The sequence below is a fragment of the Perna viridis genome, chromosome 4 (assembly GCF_037379345.1).
Source record: "Perna viridis isolate PV_CMFRI_1.1 ecotype Kerala chromosome 4, ASM3737934v1, whole genome shotgun sequence".
In the NCBI taxonomy this organism is placed as follows: domain Eukaryota; kingdom Metazoa; phylum Mollusca; class Bivalvia; order Mytilida; family Mytilidae; genus Perna; species Perna viridis.
Window position 1 is genome coordinate 9,048,091 of NC_142448.1, and position 16,783 is coordinate 9,064,873.

Genomic DNA, 16,783 nt, shown 5'->3' on the forward strand with positions numbered 1-16,783 from the left:
AGATAACCTAGTGGAAAAACCAAGCTATTTATATCATAGTAAATTTCTCAGAATAATATGTTGACAGATATTGGTCACATGATTTTAGTTTATAATAAGAGGAACGGCGACAATTATCGGCATTATTCAAATCTTTGGCACTGAAGGTAAGTCGAATTTATCTTGTTTACTAGAAAATTAAGATTGCATGTTTTACCAACCGACATCGAACTGTAAACATTCAGAACACGTATTAGTAGCTGTTGCATACACGTAACTCGAGAGAAATTCGGAAAACACCGTTCACTTTTGGTTTCAGTTTCAAAATTGGTAAATATGTTTATGTTGACTCCAAGTTCCACGATCTCGATGAGTATTTTAGGTGATATTTGCACATGTGTAGTCAAAATTGCATGTATTATATTTTACGATTCAGATGCCAATTACCGTACGTTATTGTAAACAATGTAACTGGTTGTTTAAATTTTCAGAAAATGGATTTGGTTCTAGTCTAATCTATACATGCACATTGAAAGTTTTACAGTACTAATTCTATAAACTAAGCACTTTTGATAATTTACTAGAGATTGAAGCGATTAATATATGTCGACAGCTTTGCGTTCATTAAAAAATGTCCTTTTTTCCGTTTCGTTGCATTCCAATCGGAACGGTTGTATATTAGTACATTTAAAATATTCGATTGAATGCACTTGATTGATGCTGCTTGCATATATGCATTCTCTTCAACACATTTAACACACTGGACAGATCCCTGGAAGAGGGCACGTACGTTTGTAGGTCTCGTGTGCAGCCAATTTCTCGCTACATAAATAGCATTACAACGAACTTTAAACCGCGTCTCCCAACGACAATGATGTTATCTATACCCGGGATATTTATTGACTAAGCATTTTCTATAGCATAACAAATGGAGTTGGCAACACGCCAGATATTTATGGATTTTGATAGTTGTATTATCAAGGACAGTTAAAGTAAACTTCCTTGTTTGTGGGTAAAGTGTATTGAACAGCCCGTAAGCCAGCTGCTAAAAAAAGACTGCTTCTATACTCATGTATGCAATTTGCAGATTATTTTCAGCGGCTAATTTAAAGCGTTCCTTTGTTGTAAGCTGACTCAAATTCACAGAAAATGTATTCGGTGCAAGAGCGGCAGATGCATGCGTGCACAACATATGGACTTTGACTGATATATTTCGCCGAAAAGATAAATATTTACATCACGTTATATGCATGCAATGTTTATTTACTAACTATTAAAATATAGTGCATTTTGTTTTACTAAAGAAAAGCAATTTTATTTTTGTTCTTCAGTTTTTATCCAACAATGAAGAAAACAAAAGGAAGTCAGCGACATTCACCTTCAGGGAGAAAGCCTATCCGTCCACTCGAGAGACAAAAGATGAGGCCCTGGCTTTACAATCTTCTTATAAATGATGGTGTTCCCAGTATGAAGTGGGAGTCGAAAAGAGATGGAACTTTTAAAATAGCCTGGAGACATGCTGCCAGGCAAGGCTGGAACCCAACAGACGATGCTGACCTGTTCGAACGATGGGCAAAACACACAGGTAAGTTGTAAAGAACAGTTTGGAATTTTTTTTCGATGAATTGTTTGCCACTGTGCCAATTTTTTCGATGAATTGTTTGCCACTGTGCCAATTTTTTCTTTACTAGTAGTGGTATGTTTAAGTGAAAAAAGTGTACACTAAGTTTTTGATTTGTCAAACTTTTCAAATTGAGTATCAATTATCTTTTCATTTATAATATCGAAATGCAATCTCAATTTTTAAAATTTTATTTTAGGAAAATTTATGGACGGAGATGACCCAGATCCCAAGAGGTGGAAGGCTAACTTCCGATGTGCATTGAACAGTCTCCCGGATGTCGAAGAACTTAAAGACAGAAGTGTCCGAAAGGGCAACAATGCCTTTAAAATTTACAGATTCCTGAGTGAGGAAGAAAAAAGAATGAAATTAAAAAATCGAAAGACTAGCCAGAATCATGCTAGAGGTATTTTTTAAGTGATTTTTTTCTATTAATTTGTTTTGTAATTATTTTGTTTATGTTGTTTTTGTTAATGATTTTATTTTTGATTTTGAATATTTAGATATAAATAAACAATAACTCATACCCCTATATTTATCATAGCTTTTTTGTTTTGTTTCAGGTGAATACACACCTAAACGAATATCCAAACGTCTACAGGACAAACCCACTCGTCGCTTTGCCGACAGTGAGTCCGATGATGATGATCATATGTCTGATGAAGAGGTATTTAACCTTACTTAGAGCCTAGTTTTGTCTTGTTGGTCCCTGGGATTAAATTCTATATTAAACAAAGGCTGTGAAGCCTAACCAACATAAACTTTTATTAAATACCATTTTATTGCAATATTTAAAATCCTGTATTTATAACATGAGATTGTAGACTTTTAATGTACAAACTAGCCATATGACCTAGTAATGAATTTTAAACACTTTCAGTGTCCTCCAGTCCGACGAGACTCAGACGAGTTATCCACGTCAGGGTCGGAAACCGAGTGGCTCTCTGAAAGGGGCAGTCGGCTTTCTACAGATAGCAGTGAGCTTCCAGTGTTTGCGAAAATCTGCCCTGAAGCCGGTATGCAATCAGATACAATATAAACGTTAAAATTGCTGCTTTGATGTTTTTTTTTTCTTCTGATTATTCCTGAGTGAAAACTCGTGAATGTTTAAACCTGTTCGTATTTATGGCTTGTTTGCTTTGTAAATCAATACAATTATGTAATGAGATCGAACTCGTCTTGCAAAGGAAATTTTCTTTTTAAATAAAACGCTATGCAGTTTAACCCAATTTCTGAAGCTTGCTTATTATTTTAAATTTTCAATTAAACTTGAAAGCTAATAGGTGTATTTAGTTTTTAATGTTTTTTTCTGACTTTTTTTTCTAATTTTTCAGATGTAAAAATTTTCAAGTATGAAAGAGATTCATTCCAGCGAAATTGTGACAGCCTGAAACAAGCTTATTCCCAAGATAACTTATTACATTCAGGTAGGCATGACTATTTGTTCTATTTTTCCTGGGGTAGTGACTTGAGGTATGCAAATGTTCTATAAATTGGATTTTCACCCTGTACAACTGTAGTTAGTCAAGGATAAGGCACCATTAATTCATATTTAGCTTGCTAGGTAAGTTAACCATTAAAATTCTTAGATGGGACACTATTTGAACACTTACTCAGCTTGTGCTACAATTTGTCAATTGTGACTTAAATATTATGAAAAAAGTTATAATTTGAATTTCAAAAATCTTTATATTGCATTTAAAATTTTTAAAATGCGTTACTGTTGATAGATGATGACCAGTGTAGTACAGAAACAGACATGACGGAAGCAGAACTAGTGGAGCTCATACTCAGCGTGGAAGCCCCTGATAATGTCCATGAGATTAAAGATGAACCTATTGATATTTGGAGCTCTGTTGCTGCGGATGTTACAATTGGTAGGTTTTATCCTAGATATATCTGTTAGTTGCGAGTTTGTAACTCATGTTTCTGTTCTTATAATCAACTGATATCTAGGGACTGTGATAGCTTTAGAGGGTTAAAAATAAAGGATATTTGGAATTTGGTTAAGTTAAAAACTCTAAAAGACTTCTTGTTCAAGCTTCTTTGACATTATTCCGTTTCCCGGTAAATATATTTGATATTTGTAGGATGTAAATGGAATTTCATAAAAGCTGTGGACGAATATTTTTGGAAATACATACAAGCCAAATCAATTTGAAATTATGTAATTTCAGGTGAAGAAATGGATAGAGATATAACACATGGTTGTGCAATACTGACAGAGACACAGAATGTCATAACCGAACAGTTATACAGTTCTGATCTGGTAAGTCATCAGGCTTTCAATGGTCATCCACATTTTTTCATAGACTCGGTGTTTAAAATGTTTGACTATCTGTGCTATGGAGTAGTTCTGAACAGCCTATCAAACACCGTAGATCCACCATTGTGCAATGGGTGGTTCATGAGAGTTGTGTTCTCTGATTTATATATATAAACATGAAACCCTGAATTATTGACAGTGTTAACAAGTACTATCTTTAAAATTAAAGATAGCCGACACAGTAAAATTTGTTCCTTTTACTGATAATTTTCTACATTTCATTCAGGAAATACACATGGCACCCAATTTTAATTTTCGATGCAGTTTTTTTTCGAATGCCACTAAGTTATCAGTATTCGGCCAATCGGGAAAGAAGAATTGGTATCAGGTGACTTTCGTTTCCATGGAAGCGCGTCTTTAAGGTTAACGTGTAAAAAGCGAAACTATACCAACTGCGTCGGAAAAATGTAAAATTAAAATCTGCAAATTTTTGTGAATATGTTATCCTTTGAATCGTTAACAAAAAAACTACTTACTCGTTAAGATGATGTGAATTGAGTTCATGTGGTTCATTTTCAATAGAATTGAGAGAAAACAGGAAATGATCATTATAATCTCTCGCCACTTGAAATGTTGATGGTTAAATGCGACAGTCGCTTAATATACACTTCCTCGGGTAGGGAGGGCTTGGGTAGAACAAAATGTTTCTCACGGAAATATATATTGAGCATGCTTCGATCATGGTCATGTCGTCAGCTACCCTACAATTAGCACTTAAGGGTGTATATATATATATATATATATATATATATATATATACATACACACATGCAATTTGAATGTGAAAACTTGCGATTAAAGTGTCCTTGATAATTTACATACACATATTATTATTATGACTTTTCCTAACGCTATGGTATATTTAATTTAGAAACACGTCTGCCCCATTGGTGGACAGCGAATACACAAAGGTGTCGAATTTCACTGTGTTGAGGTTTTTTTTTACACATATACGACTGCAATTTTCAAGACCGCAAAAAACTCAGTCGTATTTTGTTACGGCGTCGGTAGTTTTTTTTTTTTTGTTTTCGTACGACAACTTTAGTCGTGGTGAACCGAATGTCATGAAATTTTGACATATTGTTACTTGAAGCTAGAAGAAGCTTGCTGTATAAAATGGGATCACTAGCCCATATCGTTGTGCAATAAAAAAAAAATGACCATAAGGATTTAAATAAGAGATCATTTAAAATTGATGTAAAAGGTTTATTTTTCATTCAATATGGACAGTGGCAAGGAAAGAACTTCACTTGAATTGAATTGCAAAATATTGTGCAGTATTATATCCAAACCTGCTGTTGTGTCCATAATGACTGAATTTATAAAATTTTGGTTATAAGTTTTGTTGAACTACACATCAAGTACATGACAGGATATATGTGAAGTACTTATAAGTATTCACGGTGTGTTCTAAATCAGGGAATGTAGTGTAGATGAAAATAGAAAAGGAAATTTACCGGTGCTAAAAGCAATACCATTTACACAAGACTTGAAGTTCAAGTTCGGTGACACCTTTAATAGTGACATGTTTACAGGACTCGTACCACTAAACACATGCAATTCCTTTTTATTGTCTGTAACTATTGTAAATATTGAAGTACAGTCTCTCATCGAAATGTTTTTTTTTTTATGTAATGACATTTCTCTATAATATTTCAGTGCTACACAAGTTTGGACCCTTCTTTGGTGTGATTGGAAGAACATGTGTAAATATTGACAATCAAATGCTGTGATATGCACCAGTGCTGGAGAGAATTTTAGACTTCGTGCTAGATGCATTAATGTTTACAGTTAAAAGTGACATTTCGTGTTGGCATGTGACTATATAAATGACATTATCTTTTTGACTGTTGGTTGTATAAATTTAGTGTAAATGGTGATTATTAAGTTGATTAACTATATTCCATTTTGGACAATATTGTTATTCATTCACCATTGATACATACTGTGCAATGTGTTAACTCATTTATATCATCTAGTCATACTATATATATATATAGACTTTCCAAGGACCTTACCCGTACATGCAACCACCAAAATGGTCTTGCAACACGCACGTGTCTGGTCTATACTAGAATTGTATTTTAGAATACGACACGTGACAAATTAGAAGTAAGTTTTTACTTGCCTTTAATTGGTGAGTAACTAATAGCCCATGAATGCCGTTTCTGAGAGAATGCTATTGGTTCATTGTAGTAACATGTGTCATATAGACTTGTAGATTTCTCTGTCAATTAGGGACATTTCATTTAATTGAGAAATATTAAAAATACAATGCTTACTATTGTTGGTGATTCATTGAAACGAGCGCGTTGTCATTTTGTTGATCTGTAAGACGAAGTACAATATTCGATATCAGAATAAAACGTAAAAACAATATCATTGTCTTTTGTATCTTGTCAAAAGTAAATAGACTTGTAATTGTGGCTGATAAATGTCTTCCTTGTCTATAAACCTTCCTACATGAAAGTGAAAAAATACCTTTCAAAGACTGTTTTAACTTTCTATATGTTCTACACATGCAACATGTGCAATCATCTGGATATCAACTGTGAAACTACAAATGCATGTACACATGTGTGCAATTTACGACCATGATATGAAAGTTTTACCTAATATTATCGACGCGTGCCTGTTTTTGAAGTTCCTAGTTGTAATGTTAAAATACATTAAGTTTCCACGTAGTTAAATCGGCATTCACTGTACCTATATTTCCCTCCAAAACAAGTACATTATTTGAGATGAATAGCATAATCTGATTGGTTAAAATAATTTTGTTATGTCTCAAAGGATAAAAAAATATTGACACGCCCCATTTCAGTTGAATTCAGAGCTACTTTTCTCATGTTCAAAGATAAAAATATATTTTGAAATTAATTTATAAGAATTGGCTATGATGAAAATTTTGTCTATTGAAAAATAACAAATTTTCCATGTGCATATTTGGTCAATTGCACTTCGCGCAATAAACAATATGCACATGGAAAATTTGTTATTTTTCAATAGACAAATTTTTTATTATTGCCAATTCTTAATAAAAAAAAACACCTCATACATTGCTTTTCACCATGTTCCCATCATGTTTATGAGTGGATACGCATAATAGCTGGAAACATGGGAGCTAGACAAGTATAAATGGTCTCAGTATCGTATTAATTTTCCCATAGACTTCTATAGTGAAGTGCATATTTTTAGGATTTTTTAAAAAATATGTAAATTGATTCAATAAAACTTTCACTTATGTAGCATTTCTAAGGACATGTGAAAAAATAATTTCCCGCAAAGAAAATAGGGTGAGTCCACGAAGATTGGACAGAAAAGTAGTCTTGAACTATAAATAGCCATTTTCCCTACTTTCACTTTCGTTTTGCACTCACCAAACCAACCTTTTCAGTGGAACATTTTTATGATATTATGTTAGATTTTCTTTTAAAAAAGTTCTTCATCTTACAGTGTGATGTTTGCTCTATTTTTTAAGTCATTGTTCATGTCTTTTGACAAAACATTAGTTTGTAGAGAGGCAAAAAGAAAATGCACTATATTTTTATGGCATCCATGTTTTGACGTACACCCGCTCAGGGATATGCAATACGATACTGGTACCAAATGGAAGACACACGAAAGTTGCTATAGTAACGTAAAATAACATTTTGAATAGCAGTAAATAGGGATATTCGCAGGATTGCAAGCATTTATTCGCAACTGCAAAGCGTATATTTGGAAGTGCCCTCTCCCGTCGCGCTCACATGTTCCATGCATCATGTGGCGCAATGCATTTGGGCATTGTACAGATTTTAGTTGGTCTGTCCGTTTGTGTTAATCAATAGTCAGATTTGTATCACAACGTTTTGTTTATGTAAATTACTTAATGAAGAAAAGCAGTAAATAGATAATAAATATGTATTATTTATCTGTCAGAAGTAAGTAAATTTCAAGGCGAGTCAAACTATTTGAAGTGAAAAGCATTGGGGAAGAGCTAGGATTAAAATATTTTGGGGTTAAATTTGAGGAAAATGAAGAAATTTCATGCAACTGTTTACATGTTTATATATCACTCCTATCGCCTTTGTAAGACTCTCGAAAAACTTAACATTCTGAAAACACGACAGGGAACAGGACTTACTTGATAATAGAAATGTATACGTGTGCAGTTTACTGTGTAAAAACATTGATTGTAGCACATTCAACGCACACTGAGGACGCACATAACTTTCGTGACCAAATCAGTTATCGAAATATAAATCAATCGATGTACATGAAAGCTTTCAAATAAATAAATTAAAGTGTATATAATACTACATATAACAAGAATGAATAGAATGTTTGACGATGATAAGCGTAACATATATATCGATTGTTATGTAACCCACACAGTTTTCAGAAAATCGTACACCAGTTACAAGAAATGACCACTCGCTCAATTGAGGTTAGCTTCTGTTTTGAAAAAGTCCTAGAAATTTTCATAAAATGATCGTCCATACAGACAGCTTGTTGATTGAAAATCCTTCCTGCATATAATATTGTCCGCCTGATACCAATTATCATTGTAACATATTGCTGCAGAGTTGTACACATGTGTGGAGGAACTGTTAACATGAGACCAGTGAGGCCCATAGAAAGACAGAGGATGAGGCCCTGGCTGGAGAACCTGTTGAACTCCAAGTCAGTGGAAGGTCTAAGATGGACTAACAAGGAAGAAAAAATCTTTGAGATACCCTGGAGACATGGGTCGAGACACGGATACAGTCCTCAAAAGGATGCAGACTTGTTCGCCAGGTGGGCCATCCATACAGGTATGTGAACTTATATTTTTGTTTGGACTGGAGAACGACTAATTCAATATGGAATTCCGAATTGGGTGCGACCCCCCTTCTCTACATGCAAAACGTCTTCCAGTTGATCAAAGTTGAAAAAAGGCGGGACATATATTTTTTAAGACATAAAGCGGGATAAAATATTTAATCTTAGCCTCTCATAAAACCCAGTCGTTGACACCTTATGGCATTCTTCTATGTCAGCTTCTGATGGGAAGGGAAGATTCACAGTGACATAGAAGATTGTTATAAGGGATCAACCATCGGGTTTTATGAGAGGCTAAGATTAAATATTTTATACCGCTTTATATCTTAAAAAAATATACAAATACAAATATTTTTTTCGTTCAAACACATTTACAATAAATGGTTATGACACAATGCACAGATCTAAACATACAAAAAATGTATATGTCCTGCCTTTTTTCTTCAACTTTGAATATTTTTATCCTGTCTCGATCAAACAGCGTCATAGTCCCTCCCGATCCCCCTTAGCAAAGCAAATGTGGTTCCCTAAGCTACAATCAAACCTAGTAGATCAGCCTTAGGGTGTTAGAAAATGACGTATATTATTATTATTATTGTTTTGTTGAAATATGACAATAATCAAGACTTTCTGTTCTTTTTTTTCGAAATTTCTTTGCAGTGTTAAGTTTGTGTGAACAGTTATTATTACGTCTTTATTCAGAGGAGAAGGAATAAATACAACAATGTTGTTATATTACGAAAATGATTAAGATAATAATTTTTTTCCGTTTAATATATGAATTAAGTTATTATTTTAATATTCATTTAAAAATGAGTATAGATTAAATTTACTATTAATTCTCAACTAAGCCTGGTACAGTTTTCTGTAACAACACTATTGAAGGACAAGATGGTAGCATTTCTCCATTTATTGTCTTTTTCTCTCCCTTTTTATCACTTATCAACTGGTTTAATGTTTACCATTAGCACTATTTAAAACTGCATTAAATTTATCTTCAATATACCCACCCTTGTTTTAATTTTCAAAACTAGGACAACAAATGATGAATTAACTATCATCCTTACTCAAAACTGACTTCCTTTTATTCAAAAGTAAACAATAACAATAAATGCATGATGATTCAAAAACACACGAGGTTAATTGTATTGTTTTAATTTGGTTAAAACCCTGGCATAGTCGTGGATATATTTGTTTTTTTAATTGTCGAGAATTAATCGTAGATACATTTGTTTTTTTTTTATTGTTGGGAATTAATTTTTGATATTTTTAACCTTACCCCATAAAAAGGCAAGAGGGGTTTAGATGAAAGTTTCAATAATTAAAAAAAATACTGGACTTAACAACAAAGCAAAGAAATTTGTTTGATAATTTCATGAGTCTTTGTATTTGTGAAATGAATCTCATAGTTTACAAGACCAAAATGGCTGATTTAGTTAATTTCCAGGAAAAATATTTCCAAGAAAAATAATTTACAAATTGACAACAGAGATTTAAATATATAAATAGTTTTTTAGACAATGAAGTCTAAACCTAGATTTTTGACAGGTTAGATGTGTAACAAAAGTGTGATGAAAAGACACACTTACAAAGAGAGCTAAATTATTCAAAGAAAACTAATTTTGAATGAGGCAGTCCATTTTGTCGTCCAGGGTCTATTTACGGTTTCTGTGGCAATATTGAACAAATCAGCATATATAACCTTCCTCTAGGTACAGCCATTATGTTGTCTGTCAGGTCCTGACACACCTCCCACTACAGCCATTATCTTGTCCGTTTGGCTTATAACTCCCCTCTTTCCATCTCCATTATTTTGTCTGTCAGCTCATATCACCCCTTTTTCAACCTCCAAATTATGTTGTCCGTCAGCTCTTGACACCTCTCCTTCAACCTCCATTATGTTGTCTGTCAGCTTATAACACCACAATTATACCTTACTATGGTTTCCACCAGCTTATAACCTCACTGTATCCACATTATGTTGTACGTCAGCTTATGTCACCCCTCCCTCTACATCCATTATGTTGTCCGTCAGCTATTGACACCCTTCCATCAACTTCCATTATGTTGTGCTAACATGTAGATCTAATTGTGGTGTGTCTATTCACCAATGACCTCCTATCCTTTTTAGTTTTACTTTCTTTTGTATGTTTGCAGAAATTTCCAAATTGATTTATTTAACAACAGCAAAAACGAAAACAAAAATAAACGGGTGGTTTAATTTGTGCACTCCTACTTACAATGTTATTAAGTGTTAATCATCACATAGAAAATTAAAGATGAACACCACTAATTTATTGTATGTGTAAAAAGGAAAAGCGTGTTACATGTGTTTAATCATAAAACAGAAATTTGACATACATGTACAATTTCCCGAAAACGATAAGGGGGTCGTTGTTTATGTTTTCAGTAATCAGCAGGATTTTTTTTGTAACATTTAGGTCGATTTGACAAATTTAGTCCTGATCATAAGAAGTGGAAGGCCAATTTCCGTTGTGCTCTAAATAGTTTAGAAGATGTTAAGGAAATTATTCCAGAGAGGTCGCGAAGAGAGACGAAAACTGTTAGAACATATCAGTTTATTGAACCTGACAAATCTAAACGTGGTGAGTCTAACTTTACTGTACTTATACTAACTTCTGTACTATCTGCAAAGTGGGGGTATATAGTGATAGAGTGTCCGTCCTTCTATCCGTTACACTGGGGCACCGCTTATCTGTTACATGTACTCATCTTACACCATTGAGTGAATGGAATTTAATGAATCTTTCACAGAATCTTTTCTGGACATTCTCATTATGCACCTCCCATTATACATTTTTGGAGGGTTTCGGATATCAAAACATGGACTTTGTCAATATGAATATAAGTAAATGGACCAACCCATTATCCTTATCCTTAACTCATCACAGACTGCTGAATTGTATGGCAAGCCAAAGTGGACAAAAATGAGTGTTTTCTGATATTAAAAATGTTTTTTTTTTTTTTAATATTACAAATTTGATTTTTAATATAACAAAACTCTTTTTCAATATAAGAAAATCATTTGTAATATTAAAAAAATGTGACTGATTTTGTAATATATTGCAAAGTGATTTTTTTAATATTAGAAATTCATTTTCTAATATAACAAATTCATTTTCTTATATTACAAATTCAATTTGTAATAATACAAAATGAATTTATAATATTAAAAAATATTTTCTTATAATAAAAAATGATTTTGTAATATTAAAAAAGTATGTCTTCTAATAATACAAAATAAGTGTTTTATAATATTAAAAAAAACTTCTGATACTACAAATTCATTTTCTAATAATTACAAATTTGATTTCTAATATCACAAAACCCTTTTTTAATATTAAAAATGAAATTGAATTTCTAAAATTAAAAAAAAATTATTAGAAATTGATTTTCTAACATTAAAAAATGGATTTATTAATATTAGAAAAGAATTTTGTAATATTAAAAAATGTGACTGATTTTGCAAAATTGCATATTGATTTTTTAATAATATAAATTCATTTTCTTAAATTACAAATTCATTCTGTTATATTACAAATTCAATTTGTAATGTTACAAAATGTGTGATATTTTACAATGTAACTAAATCAGGAATTTGTAATATTAGAAAATGAATTTCTAATTTAAAAAAAAAATTAACACTAATAAATATTTTCTAATATAAAAAAAATTATTTTGCAATATTAAAACTGTATTTTCTAATATTACAAAATATTGATTTGTGTCCACTAAGGCTTGTCATAGAACTGAATTTAACTTAACTTTCACAGAATATTTATTATTGAATATATGGGAGCTTCATATTATAGATTTAGTGTTTTTTTAGGTCACATCAGCAAAGATAGACTTTTCCCCCTATGTGCATTACCTGTCTCTTGCTACACAAATGAGTTTAATTTAAAGAAACTTTTACAGAATCTGTTGATTACCAATGTGCACCCTCCTTTTTAGATTTTGATCGAAATCAATTGGTGCATGTTATCGAATGTGAGAGTATGGATATTGTCTTCAGCTTTCTAGTTAAATCTTGAATATCAGCAAAGATCTTTGGGTTACCATTTAAACAGAGGAGAAAGGAACACAAACGCACACGTGTATAAGAAAATGTTTATAAACTTAAGAATTCCAGTTAATGTATATGCAGTTAACATGTCATTCAAAATTTCTCTGGCGTTTTTTTTTGTATTTCTCCATGGTATTAAGAGAGTATTATTTTTTTCTACTCAGAAAATCGTCGACCGTACAGAAGAAAGCGACTACCCGACTTCGATAACGAATCACAAGAGCCCGTTGACAATACCGTTACTTCATCGTCACCGAGTTGCAGTGAAGAAAGCGATGAAATTTCAGATGATTCAAAATATAATGCATGTAAAAGGAAGAAAATAAAAAAAGAAACAGACAATGAATCAAGTTTTGAAGATTTTGGAATATACACTACTAGATCAAAAGTAAAAAGCACGAATAGTAGATTAGCGGACGACAATTCCCATTACGATAATAACTCGTCATCTCCTCTTCCAGATTCCACTTCAGAATACGAGGTAAAGAATTTCTTCAAAGGGGGCTAAAATATTTGACCTCAACAATGAAATATTGTCATTCCTATTCATAAAAGTATTTTATCAGAAACTCGAATATCAAAGCTCGATAAATTTTGCCTTCCTAGTAATAAGTTGAAATACACTGTAAGCGAAAAAGTAAACAGCCTACTGCATACTAGTTGGAATTCTTTATTGATATGTCGGGTAGGGGACAGGAAAAAAGGGGTAGCAGAGTCAGGTGAAATTTGGAGTAAGTGCATGCACACAATTCTTAGCTTGCAGTCACTTTTTTAGTGATGAATATATTCTTATGCGGCGCCGAATTAGTCAATATTACCGTTGTTTAAGGTCTTTTATTATTTATGGGTGGTTCCAGCATTTCAGCACCTCCAAAAATAATTCAAATAATTCAGGAGGTCCTTAAATGGAATTATGGAGCTCCTCAAACATTTACAGAGGTTCTGAATCGAATTGTAGAGCTCCTAAAAATTTATGGAGGTCCAGAAATATTTGAGGAGTTGCTGAAATCGAATTGTGGAGTCCATAAACAAATAAGGACCTCTTCAAATAATAATAATAATTTTGACTGATTCAGAGTCATCAACAGATCATTATTAATTTATTATACACATGATACAATTAAAAGGTCTTCTATGACCTAATATAAGAATAGACAAGTATTTTTATAGAAGATTCCTATAAAACTCCTTGCGATAGAGAATTAATTTAGAACTGGCGTTACCATGATCTTTTAATGACTTGAGAGTGAAAGAGGACCATTTGTTAGTGACTGATACTACATAATCATCTTAACATTTGGGTTTCAGGTAGTGATTTTATGTAGCTGTCTTCCACGAGATTTTGTTGCCATTCCAAACTTAATTTACATGTGAGAAACATATTCTCCTGCAGTCAGTATTTTTCCACTTTCGATTGTAAAATTTAGATAAAAAAATGTTCGAATGTTTGAAATCCACAATTAAAAATAATGTATACAAGAAGTCTGCCTACTTGCAGAAAATAGTGAGACTGTTACATTCAAAAACGTATTGAACTTGCCAAACGATTGGTTTTATATGCAACTTCATCCTAATAATTTTATTCAGCTTCAAGTCAAAAGAGAAGTGTGTGATAAAGAAGACATTGCTCAAATAGAAATTCCATTCCAACCGACCCTTGGTGAAAACTTTGGTAAGATATTTTAAAGAACTCATAGATTGATAACTTTCATTGCTAAACTCTTCAAGAATCTTATGTTAAAGAAATCTGAGGTCCTTTTATATAAGAATTCTCAATCATGTAGAGCACTGTATAGGGGCAAATGTGGTGTGGAGGGGTTCAAAGCTATTATTTGTTCATGTTTGCCCAAAGTTTTCAAACATACCAACATTTTTTTTTTACAAACGCCAAGATCCGCCATTGCTGTATGTGTCACACATGTACTTGTTTCCTTAAAATAATATCCATGCAGTAAATATAATATAACCACATCCATGTGTATCTAGTAATACTACATAGAGTAAGGTAAAGCCCTACCATACATGTGTTGATGGATACTGGTATTGACTGTCATTAATAAATTAAGTGACTCCTCAGTATTAAGGGATGGACTGGGGTACTTCATCCCTGCTTCCAAAACCTCTTTTATTAACCCCTGGTTAATGTTCCCAACCATTATCCCCGCTTCCCATATTTTTCATCCCTTAACCACATTAACTCCTGTATCTCCATCCCCTAATATATCTAGGAGTGAATTTTCTGTTTGGGATACAACCAAGTAATGAGGGAGAAACATTTAGATTTAGGAGTGAAGAAATACTTAGTCTACTATTGGCTTGCAACATCTGTTTTTCTTTCTGTAGAGATAGAAATAGACAGGGGAGTGTTACAACATCACATGTCCGGATTTATCATGATACAGACCACCACTAGATGTATACCTGAATCAGGTACTCTATAGAATACCAATCAGCCTTGGAATTAATGTAGCTGGCCATAAATTCATTGGTTATCAATTTTTGGAAAAAAAATACAAGCAAAAATAAAATTTTCATATATCCTGGATCTGTGTAATAAAAATTAACAAAATAATAAAAAAAAAAGCTCAATGATCATGATTACTCATGTAAGATCATTGTGAAACCTATTCCAATCCAACTCTCAAGTTTAGTTTGTTGTAGCAACACATGAAAGAGTGATTTAAAGTCTTTCATTTAACAAATAACTCTTCATACTAAGACCCATTTATTCAGATGTCCTAATTGCTTTCTACCTTTGTACTCATGACGGTTTTATACTGTGCATGAGGATCTGGTACAAAAAATTGCAGCTTTTGTTCCTGTATCTTTACAATAGACCTAGCAAACCTCTTGGTGATTAATCAATGCTTATCAAATGCAATTAAAAATGATACTTTTTTACATCTTTGACTGCCCTTCAGAATTTCACATTGTTTCAAAAGAACTGAAGATATATAGGTTTTTTCTTTAATGAAACAATCTTCAAAAATCCTGTAAATGACAGAAGACTAATTAGTATGTTATCCTACAACATGCGTAATTAGCCATTTCTAACAAACAGGAAAGTTATTGAAATCATACAAAATACATTGTTCATCCAGGTAAAAATCAGATAATATAAAGGCAGGTGCTTCTGGTTAATGATTTTGTGTGACATAATAGTCACATCAAAACTTGGTAAAAGTAATAATTTATTCATATGTTTCACCTATATGCAATTAGTACTAATGGTTAAATGTATCTTGGAATTGTATTAACTGCAAAACAATATGTATTGTCAATGCCATTAAATTTAATATATTTGTGTTGAATTATAATGTATATTCATTTTGTACAGTGTACTTCTCTTGGAGCTTATCAATGAGAGCTTACTATTGTTTGTTTATTACACAATGTCGTCTTTTTATATTTTCCTTATCACCTAGTTTAATGCTTCTTCTATATTGTTTGTTTTAGATATAGCACTGATCGAAGGATTAAACCTTAGTTGTTCATCTACAGTTGTTCATAATACAGTACAGTAGTTCGACTCTTGTACAGGATATGACCACATGGACCTGTTAATAGTGATGTACCTTTTTGTACCGGTGTTACTGACCAAGTTGCCATAATCATAATGTATCTCAGTTAATACTGACTTTGTTTATATTGTTATTTTTCTGCACTTAACAGAAGAGTCTATTGTTGATTCATAAAAGTATTTAAAACATTTTGACTTCTGTTTCATGAATTGGAAACATTTATATCAGATAGATAAAGAAAGTCCTTCCAGAACTCAGGACTGACTATCCCAGAAACATTTCTTATAGAACTACACATGTATAATCATCTAAAATAATTTCACAAATAATAACTACCCCCCCAAAAGAAAAAAAATTAAAATAACCAAAAAGCCCAGAACAAATAGTGTGCTGGACTCTTACATAATAGGAGTACACCCTCAACCTGAAATGTTGGAACCACCCACAGG

The 16,783-nt window shown here is 32.4% G+C and overlaps 2 protein-coding genes across 4 annotated transcripts; both read left to right on the top strand.

The window, feature by feature from the left end:
- Positions 1-6,303, top strand: LOC148618748 (uncharacterized). Of its 3 annotated transcripts, none has more exons than XM_088577931.1 (9): positions 1-146; positions 1,311-1,564; positions 1,800-2,006; positions 2,164-2,267; positions 2,481-2,616; positions 2,935-3,027; positions 3,331-3,477; positions 3,778-3,869; positions 5,586-6,303. In XM_088577931.1, the coding sequence occupies exons 2-9, from the start codon at positions 1,324-1,326 to the stop codon at positions 5,616-5,618; spliced, it is 1,053 nt and encodes a 350-aa protein (XP_088434057.1). In that variant the 5' UTR covers positions 1-146; positions 1,311-1,323; the 3' UTR covers positions 5,619-6,303. The 3 variants fall into 3 exon arrangements, with proteins under 3 accessions (XP_088434057.1, XP_088434059.1, XP_088434056.1); XM_088577933.1 differs by having other exon boundaries at positions 122-309; XM_088577930.1 differs by lacking the exon at positions 1-146 and adding an exon at positions 938-1,051.
- A 1,924-nt stretch (positions 6,304-8,227) lies between these two features.
- LOC148618749 (uncharacterized) lies at positions 8,228-16,522 on the top strand. Its single transcript, XM_088577934.1, has 6 exons — positions 8,228-8,719; positions 11,168-11,332; positions 12,978-13,294; positions 14,401-14,485; positions 15,157-15,243; positions 16,270-16,522. The coding sequence occupies exons 1-6, from the start codon at positions 8,500-8,502 to the stop codon at positions 16,335-16,337; spliced, it is 942 nt and encodes a 313-aa protein (XP_088434060.1). The 5' UTR covers positions 8,228-8,499; the 3' UTR covers positions 16,338-16,522.
- Positions 16,523-16,783: the final 261 nt, after the last annotated feature.

Bases quoted from the DNA above. Each gene is read 5' to 3' on its own strand.
- LOC148618748 (XM_088577931.1), top strand. From the start codon at position 1,324: ATGAAGAAAACAAAAGGAAGTCAGCGACATTCACCTTCAGGGAGAAAG. The intron at 1,565-1,799 runs GTAAGTTGTAAA...ATTTTATTTTAG, and splicing joins ACGATGGGCAAAACACACAG to GAAAATTTATGGACGGAGAT. The intron at 3,028-3,330 runs GTAGGCATGACT...TACTGTTGATAG, and splicing joins AGATAACTTATTACATTCAG to ATGATGACCAGTGTAGTACA.
- LOC148618749 (XM_088577934.1), top strand. From the start codon at position 8,500: ATGTGTGGAGGAACTGTTAACATGAGACCAGTGAGGCCCATAGAAAGA. The intron at 11,333-12,977 runs GTGAGTCTAACT...TTTTCTACTCAG, and splicing joins ACCTGACAAATCTAAACGTG to AAAATCGTCGACCGTACAGA. The intron at 13,295-14,400 runs GTAAAGAATTTC...AATTTTATTCAG, and splicing joins ATTCCACTTCAGAATACGAG to CTTCAAGTCAAAAGAGAAGT.